The sequence below is a fragment of the Brassica rapa genome, chromosome A07, assembly GCF_000309985.2.
Source record: "Brassica rapa cultivar Chiifu-401-42 chromosome A07, CAAS_Brap_v3.01, whole genome shotgun sequence".
Classification (NCBI taxonomy): Eukaryota; Viridiplantae; Streptophyta; class Magnoliopsida; order Brassicales; family Brassicaceae; genus Brassica; species Brassica rapa.
In genome coordinates, this window is record NC_024801.2 from 3,159,137 (window position 1) to 3,185,854 (window position 26,718).

Sequence of the window (26,718 nt, forward strand, 5' to 3'; positions counted from 1 at the left end):
TACCCTTTTACCGTCTCCCTATTTGTTTTTTAATTTCTGAAGGAATAAAATTTGAGTTTACATGTATAAATGTTAACAAATTGTGAAAATGCTTTAATAGCTAGGAATTTATTCTATTAAAACAGCAGTGTGACCCATTGATATATGTTCAGTCCAACAATATTCCTTCAAAACCTATTTTAAAAAAATAAACCAATTCTTTTATAACTACATCTAAATCTACACATTTTTTCCTCTCACGTAACCTCTTCTTTTTTTCCTATATTCTAGGAACCCCCATAACTTCCTTTTTCTTTTGACAATAAGAGCCCGTAACTGTAACTCCCATCTATGAAAACTTATAATTTATTTATTTCATTTTAAAGTTGTTTTGTTTAATTAACCAATGCAGATTATGTAAAAAATTATATTTTATTCTTAGTGTAGAGATCTTCGACGGGGGTGGTTCTTCGTGACTTCTTTCTACTTAGTCAACAACGCAGAATGTTGAAAAAATTATGTATAGTATTAGTTTGTGTAAAATCCTATTTATTCTTAATTGTTTGTGTTTTTTAAAATAAATTTAAGAACTATGAAGAAAAAATGATGAACAGTTTTTCACGGACTCATTTAATCAAATACATTTTACATTGGAAGCAAATGATATAAATCCACTTCGCAAGCCCAGTAAAATTAAAATTATTTTTATTATATAATCAAAAATCCAAACAATAAATGTATAGATGTAATAAAGTAGAAAAATGAAAACATGCAATTTATAGATATAAAAAGTTTTTAAAATAATAAAATAGGTTTTTGAAAACTAAAAAATACGCATTTTTATTGTAAAAGAATATGGATTGATGTAAAGAATAAACTTGCTTAATAATTACAAAAGAATTTGGCATAATAAATAAATTAAATTTATAAAACAGTTTAAAACAAATTAAAATGTTAAAAATAAAATTAATACACTTACCCTAAGCGTATAAAATTAATATACTTAAAATATCTATATATATATTTAACAGAAAATATTAAAATTATTTTTTTCACATTAAAAAATTGTTTGTTCTTCGGAGCGGGTTGGGGCGGGTTGGATTTAATATTGGTTTTGGGATATAACATTATAAGAATTATTCGGATATATAGTTCAGGTCCAATAGAGTACGAGACTTGATTTTCCGGTCGATTTCAAAATTGGTTTTTTATATGAATATTTTTTGATTAATTATGTTAGGTAACTATTAAAAAATATATAATATGTTACATGAATAAAGTTTAAAAATAATTTCTGAAATACATATAGCACAGTGTATAGTTATGCAACTTGACATATTTAATACAACTACCAAAATTTAAATTAAATTAAGTTAAGATTAAACACAAATGTGATTAAAAACATAAATATGATTAAAATATAAATATAAAAATTAAATGTTTCAAAAAAAATTAAAACAAAAATATACCCGCCCTTTAAAGGGCGGGTCAAAATCTAGTAAAACTCATAAAACTAACTATGTATGTTACTGATAATTGAAATTGTTTTTATTGTTATTTTTTTTATCAAAAATAACTGAAAAGTGTATACTTTTTCACTTTCAGATAATTGAAAGTGTGTTTCTTGTAATCTCAAAGATAAACAGTTGAAAGCCCATAAAGCCCAATAACTGCTTTTGAGTTTGAGAAAAAGAAAAAAAAAATCCAAAGAAAGTCGACGGTGAACCCTTCCCCCTCTTGGCCGCCTTCTCCCCGAGATGCACCCGCCATTGACGCTCCGTTGATCTCTCCTGTTCGATATTGAAACACTTCTGTTCGATTTTACGAAAATCAGAAGCATTTGCTTCCTTTGCAGTTCCAAATCGAAATCTCCCTCTTCTGATTCCATGGCTGTTTGGCGTATAATCACTCGGTCGTACCTCAAGTACGCGTCAACACAACTAACCAGGAACTACACTCAATCCTGTCTTGCTACCTCTCTCACTCATGTCGTGAAGCAGACAAAGTTGTCTTCTTTCGACATCCCTCATTCAGACATCTCTAGAAAGCCTTCTAAACTCTTTGATAATGTCAGGTTGTTTGCCACGTCAGCTCAGGTACACTCGTTTATCTTTCTCAGCACTGTGTCTGCCTTTTAGATTGCATTTGATTATGCGTTAGAGAACTGTATGGACCCACCCTGCAAGATTTGAGTTTGTCTGCTAAAGATATTGTCTTTTGCAGTTTATAGTACATGTGTTGAATTATCTGATTAAGGATATTTTGGGTTTGTAAGTGTTTAGTTCTGTTGTGTTTTTTGGTGAATAGAAGTTAAGTGAGCAAGTTATTGGATCTCCTAGGTCGTGTATATCATATGACCTTGTTCATGGTTGTCAAGGTCGTTCATAACTTCTACTTCTATGATCTTGTTGTTCCAGACAAGGAAGAAGGAGGAGGAAGTTGAATCTGATGGTCCACGTCTCAATGACAAGATTACTGCCGAGACTGTTAGATTGGTTTCAGAGGAAGGTACTCTCTCTTTTCTCATGTACATGCTTTTGTTAATAAGTTCCTTTGTGGTTTGTATATATTTTACTAAAGAAGTGTGTGCTAGACATCTGCGTAGAGCTTTATAACACACAAAGAAAATTAGAAAAGATAAATGGAAAATGTGATATGGTTTTATCGTGGTGCAGGACACTGCATTGTATCATTGAAGGAAGCTCTCAGACGGGCTAAGGAGCTCAAGCATGACTTAATTGAGGTAATTTTAGAAGTTGTTTTTGATGATTGCAGATCTGTCTTGATTTGTATCCTATATAGTCTAGGAATGTCTCTCTCTTGAATTGAGGTATATCTCTTAATATAGTTCTAATCTGTTTGTATTCTTCTTTGTCTTGTAGGTCCAGAGAGATGCTAACCCACCAGTGTGTAAAATTGCAGACTACGCCCATGAGAAGTACAAAAAGGCTCAAGTAGGAAAGGAGCGTGCTAAGGCCAAGGTCTGTGATAATGGGCCTACTCATACTTCAGATTCTCCAGCTTTTTTTTTGTATTTGCGTCCTGATTTTATGGTTTATGCGTTGTTCTAGAGGGCTGAAGTAACCATTCGACCTGAGGTCAAGGAAATTCGATTTACTCCAAAGATTGTAGGTTCCTCTTGAAACGCCTCCTCTGTTTCTTTCTCTTCTCATCTCTGTTGTAATGGAAAACTACAACGAAAACTTTCTTTTTTTCTCTTCAGGATGCAAAGGACTTAAAGTTCAAAGCAAAGCAAGCATTGAAACTGATGGAAAGCGGATATCGTGTGAAGGTATAAATCAAAGTCCCAAACTTGAAAGAAGTTGAGCAGTTTTTCATGTATCTCTCGTCTCTGTTATGTAACAGTGCCATGCAGTTCCTGACAAGGACAAGAAGAAGGAGCTTGAACCAGAGAAGCTGCTTGAGTTATTATCTCGCTTCACTTGTTATGTAAGCTCCCCCTACTTTTGTTATCTAGTTTTCCTGCATTTGCTTTGGTTTTAATCATCCGCTTGTGTAGATCAAAGACGCACTTGTAGAGTTTGGGCCAGAGGCGGATAAATGTAACGCTGTTGTGGTAGTTAGACACGCCAAGTTTGGACCGCCCAAGAAAGGAAAGGCGATAAAACTCAAGGAGATGAACATAAAAACTGCAGCAAAAATAAAAGACGATTCACCAAAGCTTGACAGTTCAGAAGCTGATGATGATCAGGGAGTAGTTATAGAGGAGACACCAGAACCAGTTAAAATCCAGAACAGGTATGCAAAAAGTGAACCGAGCAATGACTTCTCAGGAGGTAGAGATGCAAAACGGGTTGAACCCCAGGCTCCAGAACGTCCTCGGTTCCAAAACCAACAACCCAATGGGCGGTTCGATCCTCAGTCTCCAAACCAGCCTCCAGGTCCACCACGGCCTCGGTTCCCAAACCAACAACCTGCTGGGAGGTTTGATCCTCAGTCTCCTAGTCCAACACAGCCTCGGTTCCCAAACCAACAACATGCTGAGCGGTTGGATGCTCAGTCTCCAAGCCAGCCTCCAAGTCCACAACGGCCTCGGTTCCCAGACCGAGGTCCAAATCAGCAACCCTCTGGGCCGTCTCCAGACAGCCACCTTGACCGGCAAGGTCCTCCACCTCGATTCCAAAACCAGTATCCAAATCAACAAGCTACTGGTCGGTTTGGAGTCCAGCCACCAAAGCCGCCGCCCCGATCACCACCACCACCACGTCCACCAACCCGGTTGCCAAATGAAACTTCGAACCAACAACCTACAGGCCCTGGAAGAGCTACTGGTGAGGCTCCAAGTTATGGGATCTTCAGCACCCCAAATACGAAGTAGGACCAGCCTATTTAAAAGAAACCCGTAGGATTTGAGTCTTTGTGATGCTTTTCTTGGGACTCATTATTTTATGTATAACTAATAGTCCAATAATGCCTGCATACACTTGTAACTCTCATTCAATTGTTTTGGTCTCCACTCGATAATTTTTGAACAAAAAAGCTTGGAAACCATTTATTCCATACAAAATAAAATTGAGGTAATTCTAGGGGTGGGCACACTTTTTACCCGCCTGGCTACTTGATCGATACAAGTGAAATTGGGTACTTTGTTTGATCAAGTCGAAGTAATCTATACTTGATAAATATCAAATGTTAAAATAAAAATAATTATTTGACGTTGTTTTGCTTGTTATTTGTTTCTACAAGTAAAGAAATATGCATTTTCTTAAATTATAGTAAGATAACTCATTATATTTTATATTTTTAACGTGTTGTTGTCGTATTACACTCAATGAAAAAAACCACCACGAATTAGTTTTCATGTTAATCTTTGATACAAAAACCATTGGCTGATTATTATATCACTGGATGAGACATGTCTAACAATAATAATCTCTTTCAATAGTGTTTTAATATTTCAAATTGTTATTGAACAAAATAGTAACTAATAATATAAACATAATTTGATATGTAAATATATATAATTTGTTTGTATCATAACTCCATTGAAGTGATGGAGGTTCATATATAAATCAGAAAAGATGTCTGCTGATTTTAAAACTTGATCAAATATTTAGAATAGAGTATGGTAATTCATCTTAGTGATGTTTTTGGGTAGTAAACTCAAAAATTACATAAAACATCATTAGTTTTAATGGATGTTTTAAAATTTAGCTTAATTTAAACTTAAGGTCGTTTCGGTCTTAAGAAAACACAACTTTTGAACATAAATCCGCTAATAAAGCTAATGGCCGATCAAATCATTACGAAGAAAATAAATTATAAATATCAACACATGAATTTACCGGTCATTCATGTATCAACCAAATCAAGTCCTGTGTTCCATTCTTTTTTCTTGATCGACTCCAATGTTCCATTCATCACATTATAAACAACACGCAAAAAGAAACTATTTTCAAAAAATCAAGCGCGGACTATGCCCCTAGTTACTTATAATAACTCAAATTATAAAGGTAATTACTAGACTAACTTATAGGGGAAACGGAAGTAGGAAAAACCCCACCTTCATCCCTTTTATTTATTGTGATTAAAAAAATTATATATATACAAAAGTAAAATTAATTAATAAAAAATTTAAAATTGAGATTATGAAAATATTAAAATATATCTATTATATTTTAATTAATATTATAAAATTTTATAATAAAAAAAAATTTCAATAAATTTTCAAAAATTAAAATTATAACTTTCTAAATATAAATTTTATATTTATTATAATTTTATGATTTTTGATATTTTTATAATTATATTAAATGTAAATATTGTTAATTTATTATTTGACTGTTACCACATTTGGTAGTTAACCAGTCATAAGTAACCCGTAAACGCACCAATTTTTAACCGCAGTACCAATCGTACAAATCTCTTAAAACCGCTAGAAACTGCAACCGTCCGCATCCACAAACTCCCACAACCGCAACCGCAACCGCTGCGTTTGAACCAATTAAGCCAATTAAGACGTTGTCGCGATTTTTAACAATTCACGTGGCCCTGGATCAAAATTTACAAAATTCGTATTTAACGTCATGGCAAATTATTATGTATAATTATAACATTATTATAATTATACATGAAATAAAAAAAATGAAAACCATATAATTTTAACGATAGCACATGTAGAGTATCCAACATCACAAATTCAATCAAATTATCAAAACCTCTTACTAATAGTAATTAAAAATTTAACACATATGATTACAGAAAAATACAAATATCATTACAAAGAAAAATATGAGACGGAAAATTAATATTTTACAATAAAATAAAACAAAAAATATACCCGCCCTTTTAAGGGCGGGTCAAAATCTAGTTTATTGTGATTAAAAAATTATTAATATAAAAAACAAAAGCCCGTAAGACGACGACACTAAATCAAACTCCTCTCTTTCACTTCCGTCACAGTCGCCTTCCACTTGGTGACCTCGCCGTCGTCGTTCAAGAGGAACCCTAAATCCGATTTCACCTCTGTCAAATCCGCCTTTAAATCGAAGATAATTGAAAGTGTTAAATCTATACAATTCTAAGTTTTTAATGACATTGAATGTTAAATTTTGAAAACCCTAATTCCTAAGTAATCAGTAGGGAGCTGCACACACTCAGAGGGCATGTGGAATCAGTAGTGGGTCTAGTTACAAAGTCATGCTTCTTTCGTAGAATCTCAATTGGATTGGAAGCACAGAGCTTGTTATACAGGCTGGACTGTTCGAGCTCGATAACTTCTGTAGCAAGAAACAGCTCCATGCAAATTCTTGAGCAGACAGCGCTTGTTGAAATTGTTGTAGATTACTATGGTTTCTGATGAGATGCAGTGATTTTGTTTTTTTTCTTTCTTTCCAGTCACTTATGTTTTGTGTTTGGTCCAATTAGTAAACTTTCAAGTAATGAAAAGGTTAAATGTTTGGTATGTACTCAATGGAATCTTGTTCTGTTCAGGTTAGTTTTGTGTGTTCTCTCTGTTTCTAGACAAGAACTCATGTGGCTTTTAGCAGTTTTGATGGATGATCAAGAATCATGATAAATATCTCCATGGCAATTTGGAGTAAACTGTTTGGTCAAAGGTTGTTCCCGTTTGGTAGAACGTATACGATACAAAATTCTGTCCTTTAGAAGAAGCTCTCACGTACCTTAAAATTTTCATGTTTTTCTAAAAACTTTTGTTATATTGTTTTTTTTTGTTGTTGAGAGTTTTTAGATTACCTGCAGATAGATAATGGAAATTTATAATGTGTGGAATCAAATAGAATGTAACGTCATATTATTGATGTGTAATCATCATCGATCATCATTCACGCACTCATTCTTGTATAAAACTTAGAGTCTACAACGTCTAGTGACACTAAATGTCGAATGATGAAAAGGAGTAGGGCGCGAGAACAAACGTCTCGGGCATCACCACCAAGGTTTCTTGTGGCGCAATCTGCAGGAAACCAATAAGAAAAAAAATGGTTTAGTAATTAAACGAATATGAGGCCGGTACTGCAACCAGTCTTACCATCTCTGGGTTGGAGAAGGAGTTCTCATCCATCACACTGGCAGATGTAAGTACTTTCTTCTTTTTTGCAGAAACTTTCGTGTTGCTCGACTCCAATCCAGTCATCTTTACCTTCAGCTCTACTGTCACGTTTGCAAAGTTAACAGCCTGCAAATATATATATATATATGGATATCAACCCACAACATTCATTTTTCAAACTCAAAATCTGTAAAATAATTACACTTGAGAAACAACGCAAAACCTTAATCTGTATGTAATCAGAGCCATTGCTTTGGAAGGATATGGCAGATGCTTCAACATAAGAAGAGTTTCCCTCCATAGTAGAGCTGAGAAGAGTTGCTCCACTTGACTCTGTGAAGAACTGTTGGACCCAATAGCTTGGTGTTCCATACAAATGAGACGAGTTGAAAACTATAGCATCTGGAATCCACCTGATAAATAAATAAAAACAAAGCAAAACGTCTTTGATGATTTCTGACTAAACCATTCAATGTAACTACAGTGAGAGAGATACACATACCTTCTGTCGTTTGTGTTAAGGAAGAGAGGTGCATAGCTTACCATTCCTACAACATCACTGCAAACAAAAAACAAGGAGAGTAAATGTAAAAAAAACTTTTGTTATGTGGTGGTCCAAACCGGAGAAAGACGAGAAAAAGTTGTGTAAGAAAAAACCTGTTCTTTTCCAAACCAAGGAGGAAACCTGCTTCACCAAGAGCGGCTAGAAGGTTTCCCTTATTAGCATCTGTTTCGCTCTTTGCAGCGTATTCACTAACGAAAGCCTGTGAACCAAACAAATGTTCAAAGCTTCATCAATAAGATATGCAGAGGCTATGAGGAGATGCTTAGTGTCTTTTAATTTCTAAAAACACTAAGCACATGATGCGTTCATTGTAAAAAGAAGTTTTTGTTGCATGAAAATATGAAGTCTTTTTATCACCTTTGGACCATCACGCGATGTATTGTCAAACTTATGGGACATGGAAAACAACTCCTTGGAAGGTTTATAAACCTGAAACAAAAAAAAAAGGAGATGCATAAACACAGTTTGATTTGCAATCATAAACGTTTGCTTGTGTATGTTTTTTTACGTGAAAATCATAGTAATCAGCGGGGTGATCGAGTGGTTGAGACGATCCATCGCAGTTGGAGATGATTTTGATGTCTGGATAGGCTTTCTTGATAGCATTATAGAACACAAGGTAGTTTCCTGAACAAAAATAAAATTGTCTATCTAATTTAGTATATGAACAACGCTCATTTATCTTCATTAGGTACACAAGGTTAAAAAAAAAACCTTTGTAGTATGTGTATTTCTGCCAACAATCTTCATTCCCAACAGCAACATATTTAAGGCCAAAAGGCTTTGGATGTCCCATTGCAGCTCGAACTGATCCCCATGTTGAATTAGCATCACCACGAGCAAACTCAATACCATCTAGCGCTTCCTGAAACCAAACAAAATAGAAAGAGATCACATTTTTAGTTTTGTCACTGCCTCACTAGTGAACCACAATCACTCTCTTAAACTTAAAAATAAAGAGTTTCATGAGAATACTTGAACAAACGGCATGATACGTGCGGTTTCAACTTGATCATGATGACTGATTCCTGCAACAGTTTCAAAGAGGTTAATACATGTAGTAGTGAAAGTAAGAAGAAGTGTTAAAGATATAGTTAACTGAAGAGTTACCACTGTTAAACACCCATATTGGAGCTGCACCGAGATCTTCAGCCAGCTGCAAGAATATTTTAGTTGGAAAAAATTAAAATTAGGTGAATGATTAAACACTTAAATATGCATGGTTACAGAAAAGGTAGAATATTTTTACTTGGAAGAACTCAAAGTGGCCAAGACCATCATCAGTCCAGTACTTCCAAACATCACCAAAGTGGCCAGGCCTCTCTTCCCAAGCTCCCACGGTTTCTTTCCAGTGGAATGCGTTGCTTAACCAAGCACCCTCCACATAACAACCACCTAACTCAAGAAAATACTTATATAAGTATTTTAGCTTAATTTATAATTTTACTAAAAGATAAGATGGTGTTTTGCTCTTTAAAGATTTTACCAGGGAAACGGATGAAACGAGGTTTGAGATCAACCATCATTTGGAAAAGATCATTCCTAAAACCATGTCCCTGTGACCGAACCAAAAATATGAATTAGTAGCTTGATTACTCTAGGCTGTTTCTCAAAGAAGTAAACAAACCTACCTTATAAGTATCCACAGGCATGGCTGAGACTTGATCAAACCAGATTGAACCATTTTTGGTAGTTGTCAATTGAAGCCTTGCACCATCATCTGTTCCATTTGCCTCCAAAAGCATTTCCTTCTTTGTCCATTTTGAAACCTCAGAAGCCAAAGCTCTGCAAGAAGTAAAAAAAATGATAAACAAACCAGTCTTCTAGGAAACTATTAAAACAAGACTTTTGAAAGTTTCGCTCTTACATAATCTGCTCTGATGCAAGAGTTAGTGATCCATTCGAGCTTGTCAAAGACACAGACACATCGATGTCCCCAGTGGAACGCACATAAAGGGTCACTTTGTATTTCTTTCCTTCTTCAATGTTCTACAAAAAAAAATGGAAGTGAATAGAAATTTTATATTTATCATCAGAGAAAATAGCAAAGTATGAAACGTACCATGCCCCAGTAACCCGGGTTATAAACCCCGACTCCTTCTGATGGACAACCACTGCTGTTACAAAGCACTTCCATTCTAAGTGCAATTTTGTTGCGCTCAAAACATGAAGAGCGGTCTGTAACTACAGATATGGTTGATTCATCTCCAATAATTGACCAAGGCCAGATACTGGAAGGAATGATTTGTCCACCAGCTTCAAATCCTGGAGCAAAAGATTTAACAATGAGTTTAGTTTTGTTATTTTCACCATTCTTTTTTCATGAAAAATGTTACAGGAAATAAAGTTAAAATTCAGACAAAAACCTCTGTTGCTAACAAGTTCAGCCCACAGTCCACCTGCTCCAGCATGATTGATTTCCTGTCAAGAATTACTTGAGATTTAGTTTTATAAAGAGTTACATTGATACTTAAAGCATCAAACTATGTAAAAAAATACAAGAAAATCAGAGTAAGTCCAAGATTCGTTTGAATATAATTTTTGGTGACAGCATAAAAAAGCCAGAAAAGTCATGAAACTGTGTTAAACCTCAAAGAAGATCCCAAAAAGGGTTTCAGGAATGGGTCGTCCTGTGGCGTTGGAAGCATCTACTTGCAGTGTCACATAATGTTTTTCGTTGTCTTCTCGAGCATCAACAAGACGAACATTCTCGTAAGCAGAATAAGAGCCAAGGAGAAATAATATCAGGAAAATACTTGTCAGAAACTTCAGAGAACACTCCATGTCCATCATCGCCAAATCTGATCAAAGGAAAGACATTACAGGGTTAATTTATATATAAATAAAAAATATTTCTTTGAATTTACGAGAACGACTTAGTAACTACATACACACTATTTTGTAAAGAAAACAAAATGCACATGGTATCCTATGCTTTTTCACTCCGTTTACGGGAAAGAACCATTCAATACAAATTAAACAAAATTATTAAATACTTAAAAGGAATTCAATAATTAATCTAAAAAAGGAGAAAAGAACATAAAATGACGAGGATTTCAATTACCTAACTTAACACATTTGCATGAAAATACTGAAATTAGAGGAGACGTGAACGCAGAAGTCTTTTGCCGATTTCGACTATAAAGTAAACCAAGAAGTGTGTATGTAGTTACTGGCTATGAGTGAGAGCATGATTAACCCACAACCCCACTTAGGGTTTCTTAATGGTTATTTTATTAATTAAATGTAATTAAGAATCCTAGTTAAGAAATACCTTGATTTTGTGCTCCAATGGGAGGTTTTTATTTAGGGGTTCTTAAATTTTTTTTTTTTTTAACATTGTTTAGTTAAAGAGTAACCACTCAAATCATCCAAAACAAAGATCAACATACGAAAGTATAAGCTTGGGGTATGGACTTATTACTCTTTTTCAATACGGCAGGCTTTGCTAGCAATAAGGCGTTCATAAATGCACCAACGTTCTCCCTCAAAGCAGAAAGCTCATCTAATTAGAAAAGTGTTTTTGTCATGAATATATGATGAGTCCACATCGTCCTCTCCTCACTCACTCTACTTATAAGTCAAATACATTAACAAGTAAAAGTTTAAGCCTTTGGTATCATACACACACAAAACGAATCATATGGATCAAAAGTTCTGACCTTTATCTCTCTAATAGCCTCCATGAGATCGAAAAGAGGTTTCTTTCCATGCTTGAGCTCTGGTTTAAGCAGCGTCGGTAGAGGAAGCGAAGAAGTATCCTCTTCCACAGCAGTAGCTCTCAAGAACCTTCTCCTAGCTCCCCTTTACTTGTAGCCATGTCACCACTTCCTGACCAGTCCAACATGGTATATAAAAAAAGAACCCATCAATTACACCAATCTAGCTATTGTTCAATTTCACAACACATGTCAAGAGATTATGTTTCTTTGAATAGTCTTTCATTCTTTATGATTAAGACCCATAAATAGAGTGAAGACAGTATCTAACCAATGAGAATTGGTTGTTGCTGTTTTTCTCTATTATCTTCTTCATTCATCACACTACTCCAATCAAAGTGCAGTCAAATAGCTAATGACACAGGACGTAAGTAACGGTGGAGGCAGCGAGCAAACCCATTCCCACGTAGACTTGGGCTGGTGCAGTTGCCGCATCTCCAGAAAGTCCAGACACTGAACACAAAACACCAGCACATACATAAGTTTCAAGACCCATCAACACAAAAACAGTAAAAATCAACACTTTACAGCAAAGGAGATATGAGCAGATCCACGAGGCAAAAAAAATCAAAACTTGCAATTGAGTAATCTCATATAAGCAGCAACAAAGTCTCCACCTTTAAAGCAATTGCAAAGTTTCTCTCTTTAGTTATTCTACCTGATGGGGACGATGACCAAAGTTGTGCTGATAAACATCATTGACAAATCAGGTTCTGCATCAAAGTCTCCACCTTTAAAGCAACTCATGGTCGTTGTTATCGGTACGATGAGTCTGATCGTAAAGCTCGGCCCATGGACCATCGATTCAGTTTGGAGGTAACCTTCTTCTTCGGTGTCCGAGGACTCGAAGGAATCAGGTTAGGAATGGCCTTGTGGATTCATCATCGGGAGAGAGACAGAGAAGTGGGGATGATAGAGAGAAAGAAGCTGAAGCAGCCATGGAAACGAGGTGAGAAAGGTTCTGTTTGATCGGAAAACGGTGATAAAAGGATGTGGGTTTAACAAAGACGTTTTATTATGGTCGGAAGAGACGTTCAGTCGGTTACAAAAGAAGTAAAGAGAATGCGACAGAAGAGAAGCCGGTAACTCGATGAGCTACCGGAAAAGTACAAATAACGGCAAGATGAAACAAAGGTGAAAACCCTAATCTAGCCGCCAGATGTTAGTCAGATGATTTCGGGATCCCTTTCTCGTTCCTCTTCCTTCTCCTTATATAGTTCTCTGATATGTCGTTCTTGACCTAGTTTAAGTCGTCTTCGTGGGCCTTCCTTATTGGGCCGAGAGGCCCGCATTAATCCGAGCGATCGCCGAGCCGGATGCCTCTTAGTCGACGATGATCGACTCGAGGTACTCTAGAAGTGAGCCGAGAAACTGATCTTCTAAGCCGACTATACGAGCCATCGCTTTTACTGGTTCGGGCCAGGCCTTCTATTCCTTGGGCCTTGAGGGATGGTTAGATCCATCTCCTACAGTAAGTCCCCCCAGTCCATCAGTGAGCGAAGAGTCGCTTAGCTCATGATGGATTCTAGAACATGGAGGTTCAAAGGAGTAGGAGTCCTGTCGGGAGGTTAAAGCGAGGGGTCGATGAGTCGCATAAAAGGCTGTGGTAATGCCTTCTCTCGGAGTCGTTGAGTCGCAGGCTCCAGATTTTGACCAGCGCGTCTTGGCTAATTGTCGATTTAACCGATTTTAGGATAACCGTCGATTAATTAAGACGAAGAGCCGGAAAGTCGCGAGAGCCATCGGGATCTTAGGGAGAATTTCGAGGCCCATTTAGGCCCGTTTAGGCTTTAATAATGATACCTCGAATTTTTCCCCCTTTTTCCTTCATAAATGCATCGAGAAGTCGAAACGCCGCGAGAGCCGGCTGGGTTTTTAGGGAGAATTTCGAGGCCCATTTAGGCCCGGATAGGCCTAATGATGACGCCTCGAGTTCCCCCCTCTCTTTTCCTTATAAATACGCAGATCCCCCCCTCATTTCTTCAAGTTTCCTCCGCGATCAAAGGTACTTTCTCTCTCCTTTCCTTATCTCTCTAAGCATTTGTTAGATTCGCTCAAAGCGCTCTTCACTGTTCCGTTCCGCGATGTCGTCGGGTCCGAGGTTATCGAGGCAGCAGAAGGGGAAGGGAGTCGCCGCAACGTTGAGTCCGACAAGGAATCCCGACGGGGATCGTGTCGAAGATCCGGAGGTGATTCATCGCGCGGCGATGATGGATACGGTTAATCTATCTCGTTCCCAGAGACTTCTGGTCGCGGATGCTGCGAGGCTCGCGAGAGAAGGAGGTGAAAGCGTCGTTGCGAGAGACGCGATGGAATGTTCGAGGGATGGGCAAAGCGGGGCGATGCCTGTTGACTCGGTCACCCCGAGTACTCTCCCCGCGGGAGGCGGCTTCTCGGGAGGCGATGATTCTGAGGCCGAGTTACTTCCGACTACCTTTTACCCCGAAGGGATTTTTGAAGAGCTTCCTCAACTCCATCCCGATTTATTGCGTCCTGCCTTCTTGGCCGGTCAAGACTGGGAGGGCGTAGAGAAGACAAAATCTACTCTGAGGAGCGTGAAGAGGGTTCTTCGGGCTGCGGGCGCTGTAGGCGTGACCTTCCTTGTTCCTACGGAGGAGCAGAGGCCCTGGTCTCCTCCGATCGGATATCAGACGGTGTACGAATCCTATTTTCAGGGAGATACTCGATGTTGGTTTCCCATTCCTCGACTGATCACAGCATACGCTAGACGCCGAGATATCGCGATCAGTCAACTCCTGAATGGCTCGCTGCGATTAGCAGTTACTTTGTCGATTTTGGCGGAGCAGATCGACATGCCGATGAGCGTTAGGTCGTTTGAAGAGATGACCTCGATAACTGACATGAAAGACGGCACTTACTCGGTGAAGATGCGACCGAACTGCAATGTGTGCGCCGGTCATCCGAACAAGACGCAGAACTGGCAGCGTTCTTACTTCTTCCTCAAATCTGACAGCTCGGCCTTCGAGGAACCTCCACAAAACGATTATCGAGTTCTTTGGAACCGTTCTTGCGGTAGAATATTCTATCGCGAACCGTAAGCAACTTATTGATTCTAATCAAGTCTCCTTTTTCGCTTTGTATGCAGTTGGCCATCCTACCTCTCCGGTCTATCCCGAAGATTTCCTGAGGAGTGTTCGTGCCGTATCTCTGCTTCGAACCTATCGTTGGTCGGAGATCACCGTTAAGAAGATCTGCGAGCTTAAAGATCGAATCGCCCGAAGTACGTTCTCTCGCAGCTCTAAGTTATGTTCTTTTAGTTGCGATTTTCACTCGTTGCGTCCTGACCTCTCTGCCTTGTGTTTTCAGGAGAGTGGAGATCTGATCTTCCGGTCGTTCTTCCTATTCGCACCAAACGACTAGATATCTTTCCGAAAGACGTCCAAAAACAAATTTCCGAGGCAAAGAGGATGGGAACTCTTCCTGATTTGAGTGCGATGCTGTTTGCCCAGCTGGGGTTGATCGGTGGGGAAGGATCGTCGGTAGCGGTTCCTCGCGCTGACGCGATCCCTCCTTCTAATACCCACAACGCAGGGAAAGGTAAAAAAAGGAAGAGGGGTGGCTCGGGAACCGAGAGGAGTGTCGAGGAAACGAGCGACGTTCCTCCTTCTGATGAACTCCAGACGAAGAAGAAGAGAAAGAGGACAAAGAAGAAGTCTGCTGACGAGGGGTCGGAGAATCTCGAGAGACCGACCGAAACTGAGGGGGGGGACGTCCAGGAAGAAGAACTTCGTCCCGAGGGAGAGGTTCCCGCAGATAGGGCCCTTGGAGAAGAAGACGACGAGGAAGAGGCCGTCGACGGGCAAGAATCCGAGGCTTCTCTTGGAGATGCGGGCTCGGACAACCTCGAAGAGGAATTTGAGGGGTCGCCACTTTTGATAAGAAGGCGTGGCGATGAAGCAGACGGCGAGGAGCGACTTCCTGCTCCGATATCTCCTTATGCAGAGGTCCCAGCCCGTCCCAATATCGGGGCCGTCCAGACTGGTACCTCTTCCCGCGGTGACGCCATTTTGAGGAGGGTGCCCGGAGTCAGCTTTCCTGACAAAGTTGACTTTCACTACGAGGGGCCGGCTCCGTTGGCGTACGTTCCGGAGAAATGCGGGGAGCTCCTTCGTCAGTTTAGAGGAAGGGCGAAACCTTTACCTGCTGTGGAGGATCTCATCTTCGGGGGCGAGTACGAGGAGGCTGCAAGGGCCAAGCTGTTGGTAAATAGTTTGACTCCCTTTTGTCTTTTTCTTCCCTCATTCCCCTAATGCCATTTCCTCACGGTTTTCGTTGTTTCGCATCTTGTAAGGGGATAGCGCAATGAACATCGTGATCGACAAGTACGATACTGCGCTGAAGGGGGCTTTGAACGAGCTCGAGCAGGCCAAGAGGGAGTATGCGGAGAAAGAGGAGGCTTTTGCTCGTCAGCTAAGTGCATCGAAGGCCAACGTCGAGAGACTTAACGGGATGGTCACTCGCGCAATTGCTCGAAGGGATGAGCTCAAAGCCGATTTGGTGGCGTCTCGTGGAGTCATCCATGAGCTAGAGCAGAAGAATGCGGAGCTCGAAAGTGAGAAGGCTTCGCTCGCTGCCTCTCATGAAAGAGAGATGAAGCGCTTTAGGGATTCCAGAATCCTAGAGGTCACAAAGGAAAGGGGAAGAGTCGAGGCCGAGATGGCTGCGAAAGCTAACCGTCGCTTTGCGAGGATTCGTTCCCGAGAAGAACAGCGAGATGCCTATGATAAAGCTAGGTTACTCCATAGCCAAGCCTTTGGGACCAGGAAATGTCTTGAAGCCTTAGGGAGGGTTGGGAGCGACATCTCGCAATCTACTATCGAGATATTCGCAGAGCAAGAGAGGAAATACGAACAAGAGGCCGAGAAGCTTAAAGTGGGCGAGATACCCGCGGGAGATCTCACACTTTCTCCTCTTGTGTTGGACTCTCAGTTCGTGGATGCTCGAATCTTGGCGGGTCTTGATCCGTATGGGTCCAACGCTGGCTTAATCGACCCTGAGATTGCGCTGACTCTTCACACTCCGCTTACTCATCCGACCGAAGAACAGCATGCAGACCCCCCCTCCCACGTTGAGGGTCCTTCGACTGCGTTCGAGGGAGAGACGCCTAACCGAGGGAACCTTGTTGCTGAAGATAATGCTCCTTTGCTCGTACTTTCGGACACTTCGGCTGAAGGATCCCGTCGAGGCAATGAAGGAGAGAATGTGGGGATGCTTGAAGAGGTCCCGAGATCAGATGAGATGCACGTCTCTCCGGTTGCTCGCGAGTCGAGTATTAGGGCTTCAGAACTTTCTGCCCTCAACGACCGTGAGAGCGACCGAGAGGATTAACGTCTTTTGTATGTTGTTTTCTTTTGAGTCCCGGAGGACTTTTGTTGTTGTCTTTATTTCTGGAATTCTGCCTACTTGGGCTTTTGTTATTGTCTTTGTCACCTCGAACTCTTTGAATCGCTTAAGCTGTTTTAATTTAGCCTTTTCTGTCAAATGCACGATTTTCTCAAGATTCGAAGTGACTCTATTTGTTCGGTATAAATGCTGTTCGAGACATCGAACCATTGTAGTTTTACGCTCGTCATGACTTTGTCTCGGTCGATCTCTTTTAATCGCGACCGTTTGCCATTTTGAGTTTAAATCGTTAATTAAGAGTTTTCGACTTTGACGGTTTCGAGTCGATCCTAATGTAATTTTCAAGCGTTTGGTTGGCCAGACCTTACTTAGTTAATTATAGGATGAATTGGAGTCATTGTGTCGGCCGTGTTGGTTTAGGTCGCAACACGGTCGATTCCCGTGAATATGTGTCTGATCAGGACGTATTCAACGTGGGATGCGAGTGCCGATACGTTTGTTCGAGGAGCCGGGGCGTGTTCGTGTAGGCATCGCTTAAGTGATCGTCTGCTTCGGAGATCGATTCCTCGGGGAGGGTTTATATATTTTTTTTTATTTCGGCTGGACCCTTTTCCTTTGGGCTGCCTACGTATCCCTTTGCGGGAATCAAGCCATTCGTAGTTCTTAGATTGCGAGTAAAAGTGGCCTTTGTGGCGCATTTACTCGGTTTTTTTTTTTTTTTTTTTTTTTTTTTTGCGAGTAAAAGTGGCCTTTGTGGCGCATTTACTCGGTTTTTTTTTTTTTTTTTTTTTTTTTTTTTGGCGCATTTACTCGATCAATGGTTTGCGAGTAAAAGTGGCCTTTGTGGCGCATTTACTCGATCAATGGTTTGCGAGTAAAAGTGGCCTTTGTGGCGCATTTACTCGGGTTGGTGTTTTTCTTGACTAAGGATGGAAGAGGCGGAGATGTTTGGAGTTCCAGGCTCTCGGTACTGCTTCGCCTGTTGAAGTCTCGAGGCGGTATACTACTGGCTTGATGACTTCGACTATCTTGTATGGTCCTTCCCAGTTGGCTCCGAGCTTGCCGGCTTTCCACTCCTTAGTGTTTTCGAAGACCTTTCTTAAGACAAGGTTGCCCATTTCGAGAGGACGCGACTTGACCTTTTTGTTGTAATAGCTCTCGATTTGATGCTGGTAATTCTGGATACGGAGTAACGCTTGGTCGCGCTTTTCCTCGATATCGTCGAGTGCGTCGAGGAGCATGTCGCGGTTGAGTTCAGTGTTCTGTGGCATTCGTAACCGGCGTAGACTCGTCACGTTCACTTCTGCAGGAGCCATTGCCTCGATGCCGTAGGCCATTGAGAAGGGTGTAGTCTTCGTCGCTCCGCGAGGAGTGGTTCTATGAGACCACAGGACACCATCGAGTTCGTCTGCCCAGCAACCTTTCTTTAAGTCGAGTCGTTTCTTCAGACCGTCTATGATGGTCTTGTTCGTCGATTCGGCTTGACCATTACTTTGCGGGTTTCTCGGTGTCGACATGTTGAGTCGAATGCGCCATCTGTCGCAGAAGCCTTTGAAGTGATGCGAGATGAATTGCGAACCATTGTCCGTGATTATCTCGTATGGGAGCCCGTGTCGGCAGATTATGTTCTTCCAGACGAAGTTTTGTACCTCCTTGTCGGTTATGCTGGCGTAGGCTTCGGCTTCAACCCATTTGGTGAAGTAATCGGTGAGGACCAGGATGAACTTCTTTTGTCGGGATGCCGGCATCGGACCAATGATGTCCATTCCCCATCTCATAAATGGGTATGGAGCAGTCAAGGTGTAGAGAAACTCCGTTGGGCTGTGTATGGTTTTGGCGTGACGCTGGCACTTATCACATTTGCGCGCGTATGTCTCGCAGTCGGCGTTCATGGTTGGCCAGTAGAATCCGAGGTTTTTAACTTTTAGTGCGAGAGCTCGCCCGCCCGAGTGGTTGTCTGCTGCTCCTTCGTGTGTTTCGGCCATGACGAGTCTCGTTTCTTCGCCGGCGATACACTTGAGTAGTACCTTTGTTGCAGTCCATCGGTGTAGTTCCCCGTCCATGACGACGTAGTGCGTGCTGCGTCGTTTCAGTCGCCGGGCATCCCATTTTTCGACGGGCAGTAAACCTTCCGCGAGGTAATCAATGAGTTCCTTACGCCAATCCGTTGAGTGATCATCTGGCGAGGGGGATTCCACTTCGTCAATGTCCATCGCGTCGTTGATCGCTGCTATAATCGCGGCCTGTTCTGCCTTCGTATCGATGCTTGGTTTCTCGATTTTATGGATCGGGATTGTCCTTTTGACCTGGTCATGTAGCTTGCTTCCCAGAGCGGCGAGGGCGTCGGCACAAACATTTTCTCCGCGAGGAACCTTCGTGAGTTCGAAGAACTCGAAGTCTCGCGTGAGGTCTTGGACGAGTTTGAGGTAGGCGTCCATCCTGTCGTTGCGGACGTCGTAATCACCGAGGTACTTGCTTACGACGAGTTGAGAGTCGCAGTAAGCGCTGATTCGTTTGGCTTTCACCGCTTTGGCGAGACGGAGTCCCGCGATGAGGGATTCGTACTCAGCTTCGTTGTTTGATGCCGCGAAACCGAAACTGAATGACTGTCGGATGAGTTCTCCTGTTGGTGATTGCAATTGCACTCCTGCTCCTGATCCTTTACTCGTGGATGAACCGTCGACGTGGAGGATCCAGTTTACGCTTGGTAGGATGAGGTCTTGTTCCAGCTCTGGCGTCAACTCGATCAAGAAGTCGGCAAGGACTTGTGACTTTGCTGCTGTGCGATTCTTGTATACGATGTCATGTTCGCTCAGCTCCATCGCCCATTTGGTCAACCGCCCCGATTGGTTAGTATTTTGCATAACCGTTCTGAGTGGTTGGTTGGACAGTACTTCGATCGTGTGCGACTGGAAGTAAGGTCGCAGTTTTCTTGCCGAGGTGACGACAGCTAGGGCCATCTTTTCGAGTGTTGGATATCTCGTCTCAGGCTCCGTCATTCTTTTACTTGTGTAAAAGATTGGTTTCTGTTCTCCCCTATCTTCTCGAATCAATACGCTGCTGACGGCGGAGGATGTGACGGCGATGTAGAGAGACAGTGTGTCGCCGGCTTCTGGCGTCGATAGCACGGGTGGGGTCGTGAGATAATGCTTGAGTTGATTGAATGCCTCTTCGCATTTTTCATCCCAGACGAACCTCTTGTTTCCCCTTAGTAGCTCGTAGAAGGGAAGACACTTGTCGGTCGATCGCGAGATGAACCTGTTGAGAGCTGCTATGCGTCCCGTTAGTCGCTGCACTTCGCGGCTGTTTTTTGGGCTTGGAAGATCGAGAATCGCCGAGATCTGCTTGGGATTAGCTTCGATTCCTCGCTGAGTGACGATGTAGCCGAGGAATTCCCCTGAGGTGACACCGAAGGTACATTTGGCCGGGTTAAGTTTCATCCCATAGTCGTTCAAGATCTTGAAGCAGTCGCGTAAGTTATTTAGGTGGTCGTCGGCCTTGAGCGATTTCACCAACATATCGTCGATGTACACTTCCATGGTGTTGCCAAGCTGATCAGCGAACATTCGGTTAACGAGTCGCTGATAAGTCGCACCGGCGTTTTTTAGCCCGAAGGGCATCACCTTGTAGCAATAAGTCCCTCTGTCGGTGATGAATGCTGTCTTCTCGCGATCATCGGGATGCATCAAGATCTGGTTGTAGCCCGAGAAAGCGTCCATGAAGGTTAGGAGTTCGTTACCGGCAGTTGATTCGACGAGACGATCGATGTGAGGGAGTGGGTAACTATCCTTTGGGCATGCCTTGTTGAGGTCCGTGAAATCGACGCATATGCGCCATTTGCCGTTCTTCTTCTTGACGACGACCGGGTTGGCTAACCATTCAGGGTATCGAACTTCGGTGATAAAACCCGCGTCGAGGAGCCGGTCGACTTCGTCGTTCACTGCCTTGGATCTTTCCGGACCGAGTTTGCGTCGCTTCTGTCGGATGGGTTTGAAAGTCGGGTCGACGTGCAGTTCATGGGAGGTAACTGCGGGGTCGATCCCTTTCATGTCGGAGGTCTTCCAGGCGAACGTTGAAGCGTTGTCTTTGATGAAAGAGATGATCTTTGAACATATGTCGTCGGACAGGTAGACGCCAACTCGGATGATTTTCGTTGGGTCGGATTCATCGATTGCGACTTCGCGAACTTCCTCCTTCTGGGGGTATATCTTGCTGAGTGGTTTACTGACGGAGTTGACGAGGGAAGCCTGTTGCTGCATCTTTACGGTTGCAATCAGCAGTTCTCTCGCGGCTTGTTGATCTCCCCGAATCGTCTGTGTTTTTCCGTCTTTGCCGGGGAACTTGACGCATTGATGGTACGTCGAGGGAACGGCTTTCATGGAATGCAACCATGGTGTTCCGAGGATGGCATTGTAGGGTGCTTTGGCTCGGATGACGGAGAACTTGACGGTACGGGTTATACCACCTGCGTATACTGGAAGACGAATTGTTCCGATCATTTGCTCCGAGGCCCCGTTGAAGCCAGTGAGCGTGCGAGAGGAAGGCTTCATATCTCTCAAATCGACTCCCATTTTGTCCAGTGTGTCGCGAAAGATGAGATCGACCGAGCTGCCGGTGTCGATAAGGACTTTTGTGACTAGGCATTCTCCGATGTCGAGGTCGACGAGGAGAGGATCGTTGTGTGGTGTATGGATGCCCTTGGTATCCAGGGCCGAAAAAGTGATCTGGTGATCATTTTCGACTGGAGGCGGCCAGTTCTTGGAGGTGGTGGCTTGTCGTTTGTAGTCTTTGACAGCTCGAACTGAGTCGCCACAAGGAGGTGATCCTCCCATGATTACGCTAATGTGCGGATTGCGGGTAGCTCGCATTGATTCGAGTTGCTTCCTTAAGTCATCGGTTGTGTTCTCGAATTGAAGAGTTTCTGCGGGCTTTTTCTTTTTTGATTCGAGACGTCGTCGCAGATCGGACCCTTTTGAACGGTTGAGTTGGATTCGCAGGTCATCGGCCTTTGAATTGAGCTGGTCGCGAAGGTCGCCTTGTTGACCTATTCTCCTGGCGCTGGATTTTGAGATGGTCGCGCGGAGGTCGGCGCTTCCGACGTGTTCGTTTGTAGCGTTCTTTCGCTTCAATAGGGTGCGCAGATCTTTGTCTGTTGTCGGGGAAGTGAGAGATTGCTCGACTTTGCTGTTCAGTTTGTCGCGTAAACCTGGTTGCGTTGTCGAGGAGTCGTCGTCAGAGGAGTCACAAGGGTGAGAGAGTATGACTTCCACTCGTCGCCGGCGACGCGGATGTTCGTCTTCTGATGAGTCGTTGGCGGGGCCGACGTTGTTGACAGGAGTGCGCTCAGGGCTCGCTCTTTCCTCGCTAGGGGCCGTGTTCTGCTGAGACTTCTGTGCCTTCTTCTCCTTGTTCTTACTCCAACTTTTGGTGTTTTTCGGTGTCGTTGGAGAGGTGGGCATTTGAATTGTCCCGTTAGTGATCCCGTCGAAAAATTGCCCGATGAGGACTTTGCATTCTTTCGTATCATGGGAATCCCTTTTGTGGTAGAGGCACCATTTCTTTGGCTCCTCGGAGTTTGAACTCGCTGGTTCGGACGACTTTGATTGCTTCGAGGCGGAGTCTCGATCCCAGTGGTTCCAGGCTTTCTCTCGCGTGACGGCTGCTGTTTTTGGCGATTCCTCGTCGTCGACCGAGCTAACGTAGCCTCGCTTCTGAGTGGTGTTCCCACCGGATGAGTGCTGGCGGGGCTCAGGGCGGGTGTCGTTTGTTCGGGCGGGTCGCTGTTTCGCTGCTGCTTCTTTTGCAAACTTTGCTCTTGTGTCTTCTTCCATGCGGATGAAGTTGTTTGAGCGAGCGATGGCGTCAGACACAGATTTCGTCGGGTATCGGTAGAGATCCTGACGGAACGTGGAGTCAACGTGCAAAGTGTTCATCAGAGACTCGACAGCGATAGGATCGGGAATATCAACTTTCGAGACGATAGCCTTGAACTTCTCCATGAAGTCCCGGAGGCTTTGGCCGCTGGTATGAGTGAGGTTCCACAGGTCGGACACGGTCGTTTCTTGGTTGGTGAACATGATATAATTCTTCAGGAAGGCCGTCGAGAGGTCGTGGAAACAATCGACGGAGTTTTCTCTGAGGCCTGTGAACCAAGTAAGGGCCGGTCCCTCTAGGGTTTCGACAAAGAGTTGGCAAAAGCCGGCGTCTTTGTCTTCGTCGGTCAGATTTGCGCGTCGCATCGCTATGTTGAAGGACGTGACATGAGTAGAAGGGTCGGAGAGACCCTTGAAGGTTGGAAGACGAAGTTTCTCCATCTTCTGGAGCCGTACGCCGGTGACCCTTTGCGTGAAGGGTGTGCGAAGAGATTCCGCGAGTACGTGCTCGATTTGGGGCGCCGAGGTCGTCACCTGGTGGATCTTTGAGTTGATGTCGAGGACCGACTGTTTCAACGCGGCTAGCTCGCTTGCGGTGTCTGCGTTGATGTCGTTACCGGCGCTCAGGTTGCTGTTACCGGTGCTCTGGTAGTTGTTATCCCGCGCAGGTGCTACGTTGGTGGTTCGTTCAGTGGCGAACAGGTGTCGACGGTACTGCGCCGTTGAAGCTTCGGCGTTTGCAGCGATAGGGGCGAGTATTTTTGCTATCGCTGTGATTTGGTCGACCGCCGCCTTCTGCGCCGCTTCCTGCAGGGCGAGGCGTGCCAAGATGGTTTCCATGGACGCAGGAGGGGGTAGCGGAGTTACTGGTGTAGGCGTAGGTGTTACCTCGGGAGCCGGCATCACCTCGAGGGCTTCGCGCTCCTCGCCAGACGAAGAACTGTCGTTGCTGACAACCATAGTACTAACGTTACTTTGCTAAAGGCCCCACGGTGGGCGCCAACGATCTAACCATCCCTCAAGGCCCAAGGAATAGAAGGCCTGGCCCGAACCAGTAAAAGCGATGGCTCGTATAGTCGGCTTAGAAGATCAGTTTCTCGGCTCACTTCTAGAGTACCTCGAGTCGATCATCGTCGACTAAGAGGCATCCGGCTCGGCGATCGCTCGGATTAATGCGGGCCTCTCGGCCCAATAAGGAAGGCCCACGAAGACGACTTAAACTAGGTCAAGAACGACATATCAGAGAACTATATAAGGAGAAGGAAGAGGAACGAGAAAGGGATCCCGAAATCATCTGACTAACATCTGGCGGCTAGATTAGGGTTTTCACCTTTGTTTCATCTTGCCGTTATTTGTACTTTTCCGGTAGCTCATCGAGTTACCGGCTTCTCTTCTGTCGCATTCTCTTTACTTCTCTTGTAACCGACTGAACGTCTCTTCCGACCATAATAAAACGTCTTTGTTAAACCCACATCCTTTTATCACCGTTTTCCGATCAAACAGGTTCTATCAAGGCGACGCGTGTAGCATAAGAGCCGGTTGCCAAAACTCTGGATCGGTTAGATTGATTTTCTTTTATTTTGATTTAATTAAATCACTGCTTTTCTTTAAAACCCCACTTCAGGATTTGGGATAATGATGGTCCAGAGGTGGTCTCAGAGGTGGGAAAAATAGTGGGGGCATATACAGAGGGTGGGTCTATTCACTTTATATTCCCATTCAGATGTAAATCCTACTATATAAAAGAGACTAAATTTAAGATTTTTGGGACTATCCACTTCAGCCAAAATATTCTCATCAATAAAATATTAGAAAAAGATGTCATTTGAAAGATAATTAACTAATATATGACTTTTGATATTTCTAGAAATTTCAAATTTGTAACTGCTAATTTATTAATAGAATCATATATTTATATTGAATTATGTTCTATTTTTAATCATTAGATTTCAAAGGTAAATAAAATATTAATTTATAATATATATATATAGTTTATAACTTTATATTGTAGTTATAAATAAAGAGAAAATAACCGGGGAGGGTGAAAAATCTCATGTAAAATTATGTAATTAAAATGGTAAAATGGTGAGTATGATGAGATGAATCTAAGAAAATTTATTGTACAAATTATGATGTTTTCTTCGTCCACTAAAATAATTTAAAATAAAATATATATTCACATAAATAAATCAATATTTGTTTTTTTTTTTGTAAGATACTAAGATTATCATTTTCTGAAAGGTTACATTGTTGTTTTTAAACAACTTATTACAGTAAGGAAACAAAAACAAACACCAACAACTCAAGGTAAAAAAAGCCTTAAAGAGATCTTATACAAGAAATATAAAAAAGAAGTAGAGAAGAGGAGAAAGAAGAACTTGCCGGGTAAGAGAGGAGACGGTCACGCATCATACGGTCGAGAGAGGCAAGGATGACTGATGAAGGTGAAGAGACAGGTGTGAACACACCAGCATTACGCTCTTTCCACAGCAGGTAGATGGCTGACTGAAAATAGAGCTTGATGACTGAAGTAGCATGTGCATCTGCGTTGACGCGAGGTTGATTGATCCAGGCTGCAACATAGTGTAGATCAGCCGGAGGAAAAATCCAAACTTCAGCAGCAAAAGGCTCACATATCAAGCGAGAGAAAGAGCACTCAAAGAAGATATGATAGTGAGCCTCTATTTCCAGATTACAAAGGACGCACGTTCCTGAGACATTAACCTCCAACGCCTCAAGCGATCCTTGGTTGGCAGTCTTCTCTGCAAAGCCATCCATGATATAAACGCATTACGTGGAATATGTTCCTTGAACCAAATAGTCTTGTGTCAATATTTGTTGTTGATAGTGTTTATATTCTTTTCTGACATTAGTATCCATATTTTTTAGTAAACTGATCCAAAGAGATTAGTTTGTGGAACTAACCAAACGAGGATTATAATGTTTACTTTGGAAAAAGTAATAGGTTGAATGACAAATGGCGTGCGTGTTTTTTCACATGGAAATCTGCACATATATTAAAATTGTAAAATATGAATCATAGAGAAAATATAGTGTATATGACTGAAGTTGGTCTATTCTAAAACTAAAGATGGCTAAAATTCTTCTTTGTCAAAATGCATAGATGTGAATTTTATATGAATAGAGTTCTCCATTGCTTATAGCAGTGTAATAAACTCCGTGTGTAAAGGAGAAAAAATGTTATATAAGTGAAAATAAAAATTATGATTTTTTTTCTTGTGTCTATAGGCTCTTCGCAATTTGAAGAAGACAGAACATATTGTGTTAAAATCTTTGGCTCAGTCAAATTTTATCCAGTTGTTTATAAAACTGTTGTTATCTGATTCATGTAATTTTTCCAGTGTTGATTTAAAAGCCCAAAAGACCCATCTATACTGACTTTTTGATATTTTTTTCTGTGATTTGAATTTAAAAAGAGATAAAACTTTCGATAAGTTATGTAAACTCTGAACAAGTATTTAGCTTTAGAAAGCATTTATATGTTTCAAACTTATAATATATACATATATAATGTTTAAAATTATGCATATAAAACCAGTGTAAAATGTGCTTGAATATGTTTCTCTTCTTTAATGTGTTAATTGTACTATATATAACATTATTTTAAAATTTCAAAAAGTTTATGTCACATACAAAAAACCATCAATAAAAAATATAATTACA

General features: G+C 41.9%; 2 protein-coding genes across 3 annotated transcripts; one reads left to right on the forward strand and one right to left on the reverse strand.

Moving 5' to 3' along the window:
• Positions 1–1,293: 1,293 nt before the first annotated feature.
• Positions 1,294–4,521, forward strand: LOC103846005 (translation initiation factor IF3-1, mitochondrial). The gene is made up of 8 exons (XM_009122929.2): positions 1,294–2,075; positions 2,397–2,487; positions 2,655–2,722; positions 2,862–2,960; positions 3,051–3,107; positions 3,203–3,271; positions 3,346–3,429; positions 3,500–4,521. Exons 1-8 carry the CDS (start codon positions 1,866–1,868, stop codon positions 4,316–4,318), a joined length of 1,497 nt encoding a protein of 498 aa, XP_009121177.1. The 5' UTR covers positions 1,294–1,865; the 3' UTR covers positions 4,319–4,521.
• LOC103846009 (alpha-L-arabinofuranosidase 2) lies at positions 4,162–12,697 on the reverse strand. Of its 2 annotated transcripts, XM_033274544.1 has the most exons (21): positions 12,456–12,697; positions 12,069–12,250; positions 11,741–11,909; positions 11,503–11,648; positions 10,668–10,879; positions 10,445–10,499; positions 10,141–10,343; positions 9,946–10,067; positions 9,710–9,863; positions 9,565–9,634; positions 9,328–9,473; positions 9,189–9,234; positions 9,054–9,106; positions 8,793–8,943; positions 8,587–8,705; positions 8,436–8,507; positions 8,171–8,277; positions 8,016–8,072; positions 7,737–7,926; positions 7,493–7,639; positions 7,205–7,417 (listed from the first exon to the last, which is right to left on the reverse strand). In XM_033274544.1, exons 4-21 carry the CDS (start codon positions 11,543–11,545, stop codon positions 7,337–7,339), a joined length of 2,028 nt encoding a protein of 675 aa, XP_033130435.1. In that variant the 5' UTR covers positions 11,546–11,648; positions 11,741–11,909; positions 12,069–12,250; positions 12,456–12,697; the 3' UTR covers positions 7,205–7,336. The 2 variants fall into 2 exon arrangements, with proteins under 2 accessions (XP_033130436.1, XP_033130435.1); XM_033274545.1 differs by lacking the exons at positions 7,205–7,417; positions 7,493–7,639; positions 7,737–7,926 and adding an exon at positions 4,162–6,800 and having other exon boundaries at positions 8,010–8,072.
• Between the last annotated feature and the right edge of the window lie 14,021 nt (positions 12,698–26,718).